This window comes from Mus musculus, chromosome 9, assembly GCF_000001635.26.
Source record: "Mus musculus strain C57BL/6J chromosome 9, GRCm38.p6 C57BL/6J".
NCBI classification, from domain to species: domain Eukaryota; kingdom Metazoa; phylum Chordata; class Mammalia; order Rodentia; family Muridae; genus Mus; species Mus musculus.
Genome location: NC_000075.6, coordinates 99,061,345 through 99,077,128, shown reverse-complemented (window position 1 = coordinate 99,077,128; position 15,784 = coordinate 99,061,345). Strand labels below are relative to the sequence as shown.

The 15,784-nt window shown below is 44.0% G+C and overlaps 1 protein-coding gene across 4 annotated transcripts in view; it reads left to right on the top strand.

The window, feature by feature from the left end:
* Positions 1 to 15,784, top strand: part of Pik3cb (phosphatidylinositol-4,5-bisphosphate 3-kinase catalytic subunit beta) — a 101,834-nt gene that overhangs the window by 63,107 nt on the left and 22,943 nt on the right. For all 4 annotated transcript variants that reach the window (NM_029094.3, XM_030244688.1, XM_011242829.3 and 1 more), the window contains 7 exons: positions 3,299 to 3,550; positions 5,685 to 5,781; positions 6,758 to 6,888; positions 11,519 to 11,569; positions 12,921 to 13,109; positions 14,171 to 14,292; positions 15,255 to 15,398. In NM_029094.3, coding sequence (NP_083370.2) covers positions 3,299 to 3,550; positions 5,685 to 5,781; positions 6,758 to 6,888; positions 11,519 to 11,569; positions 12,921 to 13,109; positions 14,171 to 14,292; positions 15,255 to 15,398 — 986 coding nt within the window. The remainder of the gene's footprint in view (positions 1 to 3,298; positions 3,551 to 5,684; positions 5,782 to 6,757; positions 6,889 to 11,518; positions 11,570 to 12,920; positions 13,110 to 14,170; positions 14,293 to 15,254; positions 15,399 to 15,784) is intronic.

The following is a 15,784-nucleotide window of genomic DNA, read 5'->3' as shown; positions in this document are numbered from 1 at the left end:
GTCAGCTTCCATTGATTCTATATACATGCTCACACACATACATTCATGCACACACAAAGTAAATAAGATATAAAAACATGAGATGGAAGAATTAGTGAGTTGTAGGTACTAGGATGTGAGAGAAGACAAAATTAAAACGTGACTAGACTTCCAGGACAGAGAAAGCAGGTACTGCCAGGAATTTTGGAGCCAAGGAATTCAGAAGCTAGACAGCTTGTTAACTTCCTCCCTTGTGTTTTCTGTCACCCTAACTCCGAAAAGGACCAGTCTTCTTTTTCTTCTTTTTCTTCTTTTTTTTTTTAAGACAGGGTTTCTCTGTAGCCCTGGCTGTCCTGTAGACCAGACTGGCCTTGAACTCAGAAATCCACCTGCCTCTGCCTCCCAAGTGCTAAGATTAAAGGTAGATTTATCTACCATATGCCACCAATGCCTGGCTTAGGAACAGTCTTCTTAAAGATTGGTTTATTTATTGGCACAGGATCTCACTGTGTAGCTGTGGTTGGCCTGGAACTTGCTATGTAGGGTAGGCTAGCCTTGAACTCACAAAGATCTACCTCCCTCTACCCACCAAGTTCTGGGATTAAAGATGTCTGCCATTATACCTGGCAGATTTATTTTATGTTTAATTCACTGTGTGTGGTGTGTGCACATGAGTGAAGCTGCCTGGTCCTAAATAAGGTTTTCAGTTTTAAAAGTCTTTAACCATTTTAAATGCTTCCTAGAATATTAATTTAGAAATATTTAAAAGATAGCAAAAGTAAAATCAAAGGTCATTTAGGGGTTGACAGTCACCAATATTCCTGGCATCCAACTATAAATTACTTTTATTCATGTTCTTTCCAGAACATGGTCACAGCACAAATATGCTTTTAATAGTAATTGAGTTACTCCATTCTTCATTTAAGATTCTACTGTAGATACATTCTAATAAATTTTTGGTGGATTGAAAGTGAAAGACAAAATGTCTAAATGGATGCTGATGCTATCCTTACGTGGTAGAAAAGATCAATGATTATGGAAGGAAGGCTTGTGCGTTTGGAGACCTGCCTGCCGATAAGCTTGTGATGCTCAGAGAGTTTCTCATGGGAAGGAACAGAGGAGCCATGGCAGAGGCTTGGGGAGTTGGAGCAAGGTGGACCAGCATTTGAATGGTCAGCCTGGAATATGTGACAACCTACTGTAGCAAATTATATTACTATAAATGTAATCAGTAAATTAATACTTTATCCTAGCTAGTACCCCAGTAATGACACAGAGAGACCAAGATTTATTTAATCAAGCTTTACTGCACAATCCTGGGCAGTCACTGATTTATTTTAATCCTCTAGGCTAATTGGGCTATCTCCCAGGCAAAATCCTCGAGATACTTGCATTTTAGTATTGGTCTGGCTTTCTGGGCTTCAGGTGTATTTTCCCATGATGTCTCCTCTCTCGCCTCCTTGCAGCTGAATCTACCTTTCTTCTCTCTTTCCCCTCCCCTGGCTGATGGAAGTTCCACTCGATTCTCTCTTCTGCTCAGCCATTGGCTGATTTTTTTTATTGTATTTTTTATTGACAAGGCCGAGAGTAAGTGGTAAGTGCTGCTTACACAAACTTGAGACAGGAGTTTCCTGACATAAGCATTACAATGCCGGTGTCCTAAGTGAAATGAGGGCAGAGAAGACAACATTGGAATCACACAAGGATAATCTTTACACTAAATGTTATACCTTCAATCTCTGTCAAAAAGAATTAAATCCCATGTATGATTATTTAATGAGTAAATATGTGTCATATTACATAGACAGGCCTATGAACTTGTCTTCAAGTCTGTGGTGCTGCCCTGCTTGATACCTGTCTGTTGGGTGTTGGGTCCATGCAGGGCTCCTCCTGGGAGGCCTTGCTGCACTAAGCAGTTCTGCTGGCCGCTGCTGCTCCTCCTCCGCCATGTAGAGCTGTTTTTTTTGTTTGTTTGTTTGTTTGTTTTTTAGTTTTTTCCAGACAAGGTTTCTCTGTGTAGCTCTGGCTGTCCTGGAACTCACTCTGTAGACCAGGCTGGCCTCGAACTCAGAAATCTGCCTGCCTCTGCCTCCCGAGTGCTGGGATTAAAGGCGTGTGCCACTACTGCCCGGCTTTGTTTTTGTTTTGTTTTGAGTCAGTGTTTTTCTGTAGTCCTGGCTGTCCTGGAACTTTATATACCAAGCTGGCCTCTAGAGATCTACCTGGCCCCACCACCCGAGTGCAGGGAGATTTTATTAAGGATTTGAGTTTCGTCATGAGTGTTGGGAGAGAGAAAGTCAGAAGTGCCCAGATACTGAGTACAGGCTCCTCAGAGGAGAGCACATCACTCTTCTGAGGTGCATCCCTGGAGCTACTGACCAGTCAAGCTGAATTAATAAGGTCCAGTTTACCCAGAGAACTCATTTTAAACGTACAGTGGACAGGGAAAGAGGAAGAGGAAACTTCCCAATGTAGGCCTCTTCCTCTAGCTGCACACACGTGAGCACACATGCTTGCACACACATCTGTTTACAAGGGACTGGATGAAGTTAATCCATTTTCATTTCTCATGGCATTTCTTGTGCTGGCAAGTAGTTCCTGTATGCCATGTCAGGGTGCTACTAAAGATACAGGAGCAAAGGGTAATCAGAGCTGCTCATTTTAATTTACACACAGTGCTGGCTATCAAACTGGAGGCTCTGTGCATGCTAGGCAAGTATCTGTCACCTGAGCTACATCCCTGGACTAGTAAATCTTACTAGACATTTCACGCTTGCTCTGCATCCTCCTGTGTGTGATTGGCAGGATTGTACATAAGGTAGAATGTCTTTAGATACTCGGCGTGATTGTACGTAAGGTAGAATGTCTTTAGATACTTGGTGGGATTATACATAAGGTAGAATGTCTTTAGATACTCGGTGTGATTGTACATAAGGTAGAATGTCTTTAGATGCCTGATAGCAGATGATGACGCATTCATAAGTTATTCTTTCTTTTGTTTGGTTAGGTTTTCTGAGATAGTCTCACATTGTCCATCCTGGTCTCAAAGTTGCAGTGTAGCTGAGGCTAGCCTTAACCCTTTTCTCTAGTTCCATTCCTCCATGGAGAACACTGGTGTTTTGACCAGTATTAGCTGTTGTAGCTACTCCACTTACTAAGGGAAAGGCAGATTACCTCAGCATCGTGTATTGAGTGCTCTCTGATGCCTGTAGGCGACTGTCCCAACTGTTGTTGTTACATGGCTCTGCCATGTCCTCATTGTCCTTGAGTGGGTTCCTCAGGATGCAGTACTCAAGATGGTTCTCTTCCCCCATCACAGGTTCATGTCCGAGCTGGGCTTTTTCACGGAACCGAGCTCCTGTGTAAAACCGTCGTAAGCTCAGAGATATCAGGAAAGAACGACCATATTTGGAATGAACAACTGGAATTTGATATTAATATTTGTGACTTACCAAGAATGGCTCGATTATGTTTTGCTGTTTATGCAGTTTTGGATAAAGTAAAAACGAAGAAATCAACAAAGACTATTAATCCCTCTAAGTATCAGACCATCAGGAAAGCCGGGAAAGTGGTAATGAAATTATAACCAGAAAATTGTTTATATAATGGGACATTTTAAGGCTCTGGGATAATTGAGTAACAAGTTAAATCATTTTGTGTGACTTGAACTCTAAGAACTAATTTCAAGAAGATAATGAGTTTCCGAGTTCGTGTCAATTTTATGTTCTTTTCTCAAATCTATTTGAAGAGATTTCATGATGCAGATGCATAAAACCATAGGGTGGCCCAGAACTCATCCTGCATGTAGCTCAGGCTGGCCTTGAAGCCACTGTGACACCCCTGCCTCAGCCTATGCATGGTGGGACTAGCAAGTATGAGTCACTGGACATGGAAAGTAAAGACATTTTTAAAATACCGGTCCATAGTACCTTAATCAGAATTCTAGGTACTGTGTATATTTGAAAATTAAGATTTTTGTTTTTTAAATTTTAGGAAGCTCATAGGTTGTACTTCACTCAGCACACCTGATGTGACTTTCAGACACAGAAGCATAAGTGATGTCAGTTTTTAATGTGAAAAATCAGGCCTTCTCAACACACACACACACACACACACACACACACACACACACACACACACACAGAGGCATGCACACACATGTATTACATGTTTTTAAAGACAGGGTCTTTCTGTGCAGTTCAGACTGCCCTGAGAATCACTAGAGCTCTGTCTCCTTGCCTCTCTCCTGAGGAAAAGTGTGTGCCACCAGAAGTGTCTGGGAACCAGCAGTGGTTTTGTTTCATTTGTTTTTCCAGTGCTGTGGAATGCCAGGGCCTCCTGTGCGCTCTGGGTTACCACTGACCCACAGGCCTGACCTTTCCATTGCATGTTACTAGTCAAATGATTTACTTCCCCTTTCTCATGCTCGCTCGTATGCTCTCTCCCTCCCTCCATCCCCCGCTCAGCCCAGTCTTCACTCCCTCCCTCTCCCACACCAGATAGAGTCTCTCATAGCCCAGGCTAGCCCATAGATTGTGGCCAAGGATGACCTTGAACTCTCTAAGTTCCTGTCCTGTCATCCTTGCTTTTGTAGTGAGCTTGAGACCAGCCTGGTCTACAACAGCCCTGAAGATGGGAAGGAAGGTCTGGGAACTTAAGCAGGAGTCTCTGATTATTATGATATATTCCTCTTATTATGAAAATAAATTGTAATGTCTCAAACATCATAGAAGGGATGGTTCCTTTCTGGGTTTTCTTATCTTGATAATAAAATTCTCAAAGGTTTCAAAAAATGTGTATATATATATATATATATATATATATGTAAACACACATACATTTATTTGTTTGTCTTATGCATATTTAAAGATTGTGACCCAGGCTGGCCTTAGCAGGCTATTTAGCTAAGGATGACCTTGAACTCCTAATTCTTCTGCATTCATTCCCAAGGGCTAGCAGTGCAGGGGTGAGCCACTCCACCAGTTTTATGCAGGGTTGGGAATCCAACTGAGAGTGTCCTGCTTGCTAGACAAGTACTCTAAATCCTTCAAAAAAAAAAAAAAAAAAAAACCAAAACCAAAAAAGTCGGCATGCCATTTGAATGCCTTCGTCAGAGCCGTGCTGCAGAGTGCCGCTTGTGTTGTTTTCAAGGCAGGCTCTCTCACTGTGCAACTTGCTGTGCTACATTTTAAGGCCATGTGCCCTGCTTTTTGAAAAACAAACAACATCTCATTCTGTAGAGCAGGCTGTTCTGCTGTGTAGCCCAGGCTGGCCTCAAACTCGTTGTAGTTGTTCCTCCTTGGCTGCCCGAGCCATGCAGGTGTGAGGCACCACATGTGAAAAGTGCCCCTCTCTTAACAATGTAAGTAATTCCTGCAGTGCACAGAGGCATTGCCTCCTCCCATGCTAGGATCTACTGTACACCCATCTTGTATTAATCATTTAGAACCTCTCCCTCAGTTGCAGAAATGTTTCTGTCCGTGTGCATACTGTTTTATTGTGGTATATTAATTAGACTGTCAAATTGTTCTTAAAAGTTATGAAGATACTGAAATGGCTACTATATTGTTTTCAATTTGCATAAATTTTTGGAAATTACCTAGAACATCAGAAATGTCTAGTACTTACATTGAAACATGGGGCACGGGTTCTGTGATTCCTTGGAGTCCGTTCTGGGTTTATTTATGCAGTGCTCTTTTCAACAGCATTATCCTGTCGCATGGGTAAATACCATGGTTTTTGACTTCAAAGGACAGCTGAGGTCTGGAGACGTCATATTGCATAGCTGGTCTTCGTTTCCTGGTAAGATTTGTTTTTTGTTTTTTGTTTTTTGTTTTTTTTTTTTAGTTTCCAATACAGGGTTTCTCTGTGTAGCTCTGACTGTCCTAGAACCCTGTAGACCAGGCTGGCTTCCAACTCAAGAGACCCGGCTGCTGGGATTAAAGGTATGTGCCACCAACACTGGCTAAGATTCTTAACGGCAGTGCTTAGTTCTGGCAAGCAGCTAGTGTCTTACTGGTGCACGAGTCAGTGTTTCTCTGACTCACTATTGTCATATTTCAGTAAAAAACTAAAAACTGTCTTGGTTATTTATTCTTTTATGTTGTTTTGCTTTGTTTTGAGACAAGATCTCTCTATGTGGCTGACTTGAAACTCACTATTTTGGTCAGGCTGGCCTTTAACTCACAGAGATTCATCTGCCTCTGCATCCAGAATTTTGGGATTAAAAGTGTATGCCACCATGCCTACCTATTATTTATACTCAAATTGACTTAGAGTATTTTGCTATAGATATGAAATTCTCGTGTGTATATGCATATGTATATTATATATAACATATATACAGTATATTACATTATGTAAGTATATTATATAATTATATGCTGTATTAACTATGTATTATATATGCAATTTTAATGAGAGTATTCGTGTTTTAAACATTTATTTTTGTAGGTGTTAGAGGAAACCTTCTAAGCAACAGTGCCTTCTTTATAGCAAGCTTTAGTGCTTATGTTGTCCTGACCGGCAGATGAGCTCGCCGCAGAGATAGAAAACAGTAAAAGTGTGTGTTCTCCAGTTAGACTTCTCTTGATGATCAAGAGCAATGAAGTCCTTCTCATGTGCCTAAAGGCTTACTGACACAGTTCGCTAAACTTGCTTAGGTGACACAACCTTTAGCACATTTTCATGAATTCCAGACTTCTGATTTTTAAAGTTCAGTTCCAAAAACATTTTCTTAATTATCCAAATAAAAATCCAGATTCTTTGCATGTTCTAGATGAGCTGGAAGAAATGCTGAATCCCATGGGGACTGTGCAGACGAACCCATATGCTGAGAACGCCACCGCCTTGCACATTACGTTCCCAGAGAATAAGAAGCAGCCGTGTTATTATCCCCCCTTCGATAAGGTAAGCTAATTAAAGGGCCACGATGCACAAAGCCCTTGCATTATTCCTAGGCGTGCATGGTCACCCAACCTCAGTGTGTCTAGTTCTCTTTCAGAACTGTTGATGGACAGTGAGATCCAGTGGAAGCTGTGCACCATGGCAGCTGGTGTGTGCTTATCACTGACCAAATGAAACATGGCGTCTCTGGCGTTCAGGAGCCGTGTTTGTAAAGAGAGATTTAGTTGTTTGATTTCCCTTTAAGGTAAAGAGCCTCTTAGGTGTATTCGCACATAGCTATGAGTGTGCAGTGAGGTGTATAAAATGCCATCATGTCGATTCAGAGATATGGATGCAGTGAGAGAAGAGGTGACTCTGCCTGCCAGGTATGACTGTTGTCAGGACCTGGAGGACAGTGGCTGCTCAGACAGTGAGTGCCCCACTCTAGCCAGTACAGCCTCGAACTCGCTGTGGAGGTCACACTTAGCCTTCTGTGACAGTCTTCTTACCTCCACCTTCCAAGAGTTAGGACTCCAGGAGTGAGGTACCATCCCTGGCAGTGACTCCATAGAATCTGTGGCAAGGATTTCTGTTTCAGAATACATCCTTAGTTTATAAGCTTCATGCATGTTTCTGAAATGAGACTGTTTAGTGGTGGCTGAAACAGGACTGTAACGATTTATATGTTAGGACAGCGGAGGTGTCATATTCTCCCTCCCCTCTGCTACTAGAGGTTGAGCCCAGGTCTTGGAGCTGCGTCCTTAGCCACGGAGCACCATCCCCAGCCCTCTCCTAGTGTTCTCTTATCTTACTGTGTTTGTAATTTTATGTGTATAAGGTTTTTGCCTATGAATATGAATGCCTGGTGTACAGGGAGGTCCAAAGATGAACCTGGGAATCCTTACAGACTGTTAGGAGCTGCCATGTAGTTGCTGGCCACTGAGCCTGGGTACTCTGGAAGGGCGATGCTCCTAACCACTGAGCCATCTATCTCTCCAGCCTCTAAAATGTTTTGATTTTCAAGTGTGATATTCCTCCCTCTCCTAGGTATGATTGGTATTGATTTTTTAAAGAGATTTATGTATGTATGTATGTATGTATGTATGTATGTATGTAAGTAAGTATGTAAGTATGCTGTAGCTGTCTTCAGACACTCCAGAAGAGGGTATCTGATCTCATTACAGATGGTTGTTAGCTACCATGTGGTTGCTGGGATTTGAACTCAGAAGAGCAGTCAGTGCTCTTAACCATCTCTCCAGCCCCTGGTATTGATTTTAATACAGAAATCTTTGGACAAACATGCACAAGAGATTTCTTGGCCCAAGTGAGAAAAGGCTGCATTTAAAGTACTAAATACTATTTAAATTAATCTACTTACACACTCCGTTCATTTTCATGCTGAGCACCGACAGACTTGTATAAGAGTCTTGTGTGTGTTGTAGCATTGGGGGAGCGGTGGACCTTAGAGCCTCACACATGCTAAGCAGAACTCACAAATACAGAACTATGTACTCAGTGAGTCCCAGAGATGGTTTCTAGAGTCTTATGCAAAATTAATTTGTGTAGTTCAGTGCTGCTTTAGTCATTTGTACTTTATCAGTTGTATCCACCCAAGAACCAATTTATTATTATAAAGTCTTTAAGAATGCCTTTTAGCCAGTCATTGGTGGCACACCCCTTTAATTCCAGCACTTTGGAGACAGAGGCAGGTGAATCTCTAAGTTCAAAGCCAGCCTGGTCTATGGAGTTCCAGAACAGCCAGGGCTACAAAGAGAAACCCTGTCTAGAAAAAGAAAAAAGTTCTTTTGTCCAGTATGGTGCCTCACAGCCATAATCCCAGTGCTGGAGATGCCGCGGCAGGGGGATTGTGATTTCCAAATTGCCCTGGGCTTTATAAAGCGGTTCTTTCTCAAAACATAAAAAATAAAGAGCGAGCGAGCTGTGGATGCAGCTCAGCGGCAGAGTGTGTGCCCAGCACATGCAAGGTCCTGGGTCCAAGCACCAGTTTGTAATAAGATTAAAATACTATTCTGACTGGTAAATTAAAACCAAAGAAAGAACTGTGTTTCCTAAAACGGCTGCTATGTTAAGAACTTGCCGTTTTTATACGTACTGAGGAGGGAAAAACTAAACATGGTTGATGTGATACATTTCTGTGCTCCGGAATCTATCCTTAGATGCGGGCTTGTTCACGGCCACTGCTTCAGGTGCTGCACTGCAGTCTTCTGGTAACCGTTGTCAGCTGTGGTGTTTGTTCAGTGTCACTGAGTCACTCTGCACTGCCACTGTCCTCTTTACCTCCTGTTTTACAAGGGGATTTTATGACCAAAGCTCAATAGTAGTGACTACTCTCACTTGACCTTAGAAACCACCTGTGCAGTAGGCTGGGAATGACCATTTTTAACATCCCAGGCTGGGACTTCTGAGTCTCTCCTGTCTCCCCAACATTGGCAGGTTCCGATCTTCAAGAGCCGTCTCTATGAACCGAGGGAAGTGAGAGCTGCATCAGTGCTTCTGTAGGACTTTTCCCGCAGCGCTGGGGATCAGCCAAGCGCTAGGAACCACTCTACCACTGAGCTGCACCTCCACCAAGCCGCCGCTCGCAGCTTTCGCATCTGCTTTTTAAATTTCCCTCCTTTCCTGCTCTCCCGCTCTCCACTCACTTGCTGCCATCCTTCCTTTCATTTCACGGCATCCCTCAGTAGACTGGGCTCAGACTTGCTGTAGATTCTGGGCCTTCAGGACCTCGCACATACTAGGCAAATGCTTTCCTCTTGACTTACACGCACCTTAGCCCTTGATAGCTGACAACTATAAAAAGTCAAGTGTAATAAGGCTTACTTGTAACTTTTCCAAAACCATTTTACAGGTTTTTTGTGAGTTCCACAGCATGCACCCTAGCTGGCTCATCTTCCACCCCTGTCTATGTGCTCTCTGCCCTTACAACCCCCCCACCCACCAAAGGAAAATAAAATAAACAAACAAAAAAACAAACAAAGCATAGACAGTATCCTGGAAGCCGTAGTGCGTCACATTGTGTCTCACACATCTTAGCTTGTAAATGTTCACTGCAATGAGTCATTGGTCTGCTTCCAGGCCTCTGGCTTCTGATATTTTATCAATACCGGGTCCTCACTCACCAGGACTCTTGTTGGATATCCTATTGTTCCCCTGTGTCACGGGGATCCTGCAGCTTTGGATCAGCAAGACTGGTCTTGATGTGCCTGGGCACTTCATAAATGAGGTAGATGCTGGGATGGGCCAATCAAAGCCCTGGATGTGGGCGTGGGTGGTAGCTAAGTGGTCAGCTCACCAGCTCTCCCTTACCCATACCACCAGGGCGAACTCTGTAGCCCTGCCCTGGATAGCTCACCCAATGCCTTAACCAGCAAGAAACAGGGTGAGCTCTCCCATGCTCTCCGGATGACTCGCCTGCACTCATGTCACTAGTGCCAGCTCCACTGCGTTGCCCAGGTGTGCTCAGAGCCTGATCTCCTAAGTGCTGCTGCAAGTCACTCAACAGTAGGGCCAGGCCATCAGCACTCATGACCCCAGGGCCAGCTCTCCAGACTCCAGCTGATGGGGATGGGAGAAACACACACCACCTTCGTTTCCATGTTGCCTTGTGGCAGATGAGTGGCTGGCAGAGTCAACTCTCATGCTCACAGCTCACCCAAGGCCCTGTTACCAGGGCCAGTTCCACTCTGCTGCCCGGGTGGCTGCCAGACCAGGGACATCTGCACATCTCTAGTGGTAATAGGAGCCATGGACATCAACACAGACCCGGACATGGCCCTCAGGTGGCAGTACTGGCTGGGACCTCACCATGGCCTTGGGTGGCCGGGCTGGCTGCTCAGGACAGGCTGTTCCTTTCTACCCCCCGTCTCCAGTTCCAGCTCTCTTCATATGCTGTGCTTCTTTCTCTTTCTCCACACTTGTCCACCACATACTTGCACATTGCAGTGGCTCCCACTGTGGGCAGGCCACGTGGCTGGTGGGCCTCTGGGTGCCCTCCTCTGCCCACTCCACAGCAAGTGGGCCTCTGTGTATACAGCACACCCGTGCCATGTGGCTGCAGGCTGCTCTCTGGATGTTCTCCATCCACATTGCCTGGCAGCAGGTGGGCCTCTGTGTGTCTTCTACCTGCTCAGGCTGCTGGACAGTGTAGGTGGGACTCTCCCTTAGGACCTTTTAAAATATTTTAGCTTATTTTTATTTTATATGTGGAGTCTTTTGCCGACACACATATCTGTGTACCGTATGCCTGCAGTTCTCAGGGAGGCCAAAAATGACATCAGATCCCTGAAACTGCATTTACAGGTGACTGAACCACCATGTGAGTTCTGGGCAGCACATGCCACCACTTCAGCCCCCACCCTCGTGACCCCTCCTTAACCTGTCTAGGAGCAGTCTGTGAGCGAGCGAGCGAGCTAGCGATGGCCTTGCTCTGCAGTCCCCTCAGTGACGCCATTGTTTGAAGCCCTTGGGGGACACTGATTTAGGGTCTTGTTTCATTTGTTAATTTTGTTTCCATTTATAAAAGCTTGAGTGCCAAGCATGTGCAGTCTCTTGTAATCTAAGTGCAAACATAGTTATTAACTGGAAATTTTACAAATATCAGGATAAAAATGTAAATTTTTATTTTTTCCAACAGATCATTGAGAAGGCAGCTGAGCTTGCCAGCGGAGACAGTGCTAATGTGTCAGTAAGTACCAAGCTCCATCTGGTTCTCACTGCAGAGCTCTGTGATAGGAGGGGCCTTCACCTCATCTGTTGTAAGGAATGTGTGAGAGATGTAACGGGGAAGCAGTCTGTGAGTGTGGATAAGTGTGCGCATCCCAGTGCTGCCTAAATGTGGCTCTGTTGGTGGCTTGTATGACTTGAATGGGAAGCCCGTTTCTGCATAAATTCAGGGATGGCCCACGGTAGTTGCTAGTGCACACCACAGAATTCCAATGCTATCTTAGTGTCAGCTAGCTAAGGAGGCTGTGTTCTTTCAAGTAGCAAAGAGGAAGAGGGAGGGCAGAAGGAGGGGATGGATGGTTGGTCCTTTTGGACTTGGAGAACAAGAAGACACGAGGTAGGCTGGAGGCTGTTAGAGTGGCGGATCTGCCACTGATGATTTCCAACTTAGAAGAGTTGGTGAAATTAGGATTCTAGGTTCTGTGCCCAGCGATTGTGCTATCTGTTGATTCTAAACTAAGGTTGCTGGTGTTTTCCTTCTTGTGACAATACAGCTGAGCATGAGGAAAAGGTAACTGGCTTTCGAGAGTACGCCTCAGCTAACTGCTAAGTGGGATTGACAGCAGCCAGCCTCGGGAAGGAGAGAGCGAATTCAAAGCTCTAGAAAGACAGAGCCAGCTTCGGCAGGACGGGCTTTGGCAAAAGGCAGACATGTAGTCTCATGTACTGAGCTGGGAACAGACTGAGACCTCTGCCAGCGATAGTGTGTGTTGTTTTTTGATATTATATGCTACACATCTTCATATTCCTTATATGTTTGGGCTATCTTGGGGTAGGGAACTGAGGGTTGGTAGAAATCAGGAGATGGTGAGTTGGCTCAGGAGCGATAGTGTGTGTTGGTTTTGATATTATATGCTACGCATCTTCATATTCGTTATATGTTTGGGCTATCTTGGGGTAGGGAGCTGAGGGTTGGTAGAAATCAGGAGATGGTGAGTTGGCTCAGGAGATAAAAGTGCTTGCCACCTGGCATGACTTTAATCCCAGCACTTGGGAGGCAGAGGCTCACTAGCCTGATCTACAGAGCAAGTTAAAGAAAAAATTTAACTCAAACAATAACTTTATAAGCTATTTAAATGGTACAATATATTTAACCTAAAAGCAATAGTGCCATCTAGTGTTTGCACTTGGATTTTATACATAACTCATAACCTATTAACACAGAACAATGCAGACTTCTTAAAAGGAGCCACGTTAGTGAACCTAGTACAGAATTTCAGTTGGTAAAGCTCACAATTATAAAGTCATTGTATATAAATTTGCTGAACGGTTGCACAGTTAAATTCCATAATGGCCATTTTACTTTCTTAAAGAGTCGTGGTGGAAAAAAATTTCTTGCTGTGCTGAAAGAAATCTTGGACAGGGACCCCCTGTCTCAGCTGTGTGAGAACGAAATGGACCTTATTTGGACTCTACGGCAAGACTGCCGAGAAAATTTCCCTCAGTCACTGCCAAAACTACTCTTGTCAATCAAGTGGAATAAACTTGAAGATGTTGCTCAGGTGACAGAAAATTCCTTGTCCCTCCCTCTCCCATCTCTTCCTTCTCTCCCTCCACTTTCTTTCCCCCAAATAACAAGTGTGTGTGTGTGTGTGTGTGTGTGTGTGTGTGTGTGTGACTCTGATTTTGTGTAAAATGTCTTTCCGCAGAAGTATTTCCATTTGTTGGATGTTTTGTTTTGTTACTATGTAACCTTAGCCTCTCTCAAATGTCCAGTCCTCCTGTCTCAGCCTTTAAGGGCTCCACATCTCACAGAGCCATGGCAGAGTTCCTCTTCTGAAGACCTGGGTGTGGCCACAGCTATGTCTTCACATGCAGCTCCAGCTCTTGCCCAGGGAGTCTTGTCGTCTAATGTCCTGTAGCATTTATAACAGGATTTATTAGCCATAAACAGAATGTAGGCACTGTTCAGTTCTCGTGGACCACTCACTTTTATTTCTGATCTGAGGAGCTCGAGCTGTTCTGGCTAATAAAAAGTCTGTAAAGTAATAGATTTCTTTAAACATTCATCTAAAGGCAGATGGGCTTGGTGGTGTGTGTACCTTAAATCTCAGCACTCAGAGGCAGAGACAGGCTGATCTCTGAGTTCTAGACTAACCTAGTGTACAGACAGAGTTCCAGGACAGCCACAGCTACACAGAGAAACTCTGCCTCAGACAAACACATACATACATACTATACATACGTACATACATACATACATACATACATACATACTTTGTAGTTTTAAAATGAGTTATTGACTTTCTTAGTATATATGTCTTTACTTAGCTTGAGACTTGGCTTATTTATAGTTGTTTTGTTCTTAAATTATGCGGTGGTTAATCACTGTAGATACCTGCAGTGTCTTACTTTGTTTTTGGTAGGCACAGAATAACCTTTTAAACGTACACAGAATGTTTCAGAAACAAAGGCAACCTTTGTTAGTCTGCATCTGCCAGGATGTTTGAGGCATCAGTAGTTAAATTTTTTCCTTGTTTTGACTCATCTGTGCTCCCATGTGCCGGGAAAGGTAAGTTACTTTTGTCCACCAAACTTCTGACCCAGTTTTCATTTTAAACAGCTTCAGGCGCTCCTGCAGATATGGCCCAAACTGCCCCCCAGGGAAGCCCTGGAACTCCTGGATTTCAACTATCCAGACCAGTATGTCCGGGAATACGCTGTAGGCTGCCTTCGACAGATGAGGTATCTCTTTTCTGGCACCATCATGGGGCAAGGAGTTACCAGAGTGGGCAAGGAATGTGTGTGAGCACTGGTGGCCAGGTCTTGTGTGGGATCTTAGCGCCCTCTGCTGGCTCTGCGGTGCAGCCCTTACTGCTGCATGAACACTTTAGGTGTGGGAAGGCCACTTTCCCCTTTCACTACAGGACCGAGTTCTGAAACCTTGGTTTCCAAGCGCCTGCCCTTGGCCAACCCTGGAGGCCAGCACTTCTAAACTGAGCAGCCATGCCTCTGTCCCCTCTTTCCTTCCCCATAGTCTATTAATTGCCCCAAATAAGAAGGGTTGGTATTTTAGGATGGAGGCAAGTTTATTTATTTTCACATGGGATCTGCCCTTGAACTCACCGTGTAGCCCAGGCTAGCTAGTTGTCAAGCTCAGACTGATCTTCCTGTCCCCATCCTGGCTATGGTCTTTCCTTGCTTTTAAAATCAGATCTATTTTGAATAGTTTGATAGGCAGAAGGAACTATGTAACCTCTGTATTAGTCTGAGATGTAGAATCCTATGACTAGGAGAAGCAGCCTCCCACTTTATATTTGTTGTTTCTAGTAGCTATAGGTTTTTATAAGTGGACATGGAGAAACTTTGTCTCAGAACCCTGATGTCCTTATTGACCCCTGGAACCTATCTAGACAGATTCACTCCACCACATTGTCCTCTGAACACTGGTACACATACCACATACATCACACACACACACACACACACACACACACACACACACACAAAATAATTATGTTATTTGGGGGCAGTGGGCACGACTCCTGGCAGTTTTTATGTATAATCACGTGGTACAGCGAATGTAAGCACATGACAGGCCTGGTCCAGGAGACCCACGCACATGAGCCAGGGCATGTGACAGTTGGTAGGGAAGGGTCCTTTCATGTTACAGGTGGCTGAGTTTCTCTCCCTTTTGTTTCTTTCAGTGATGAAGAACTCTCTCAGTATCTTTTACAATTGGTGCAAGTTTTGAAATATGAGCCTTTTCTCGATTGTGCCCTCTCCAGATTCCTATTAGAAAGAGCACTTGATAATCGGAGGATTGGGCAGTTTCTGTTTTGGCATCTTAGGTAAGTCTTTGCTATTGCGATTTGATACCATGATGTTCTCTAATAACTAACCCGGTGTGATGTCAGACAGCCAGTGGACTAGCAGCAGCTTCTCCAGGTGCTTTCTGATCCATCCGTGACATTTACACTGTTTGGTGCCTTCTCTTATCTTTTGATACCTAAATTCTGTTTTCATCATTTGGCAAAGTATTTCAGGTAAGTATTCTATGATACTTTCTAGATTTTGAACTAAAACTAGTAACTGTTATATTGTAATATTTTCTAACAACTAATTTTTGTTTAAAAATATTGATTAAATATTTATACTGTGTGTGTGCTCTGATCAAATCTACCCCAGCCACTCCTCTCCAGCTCCTACTGTCATTTTTCCCTCCCAGCTTCATGCG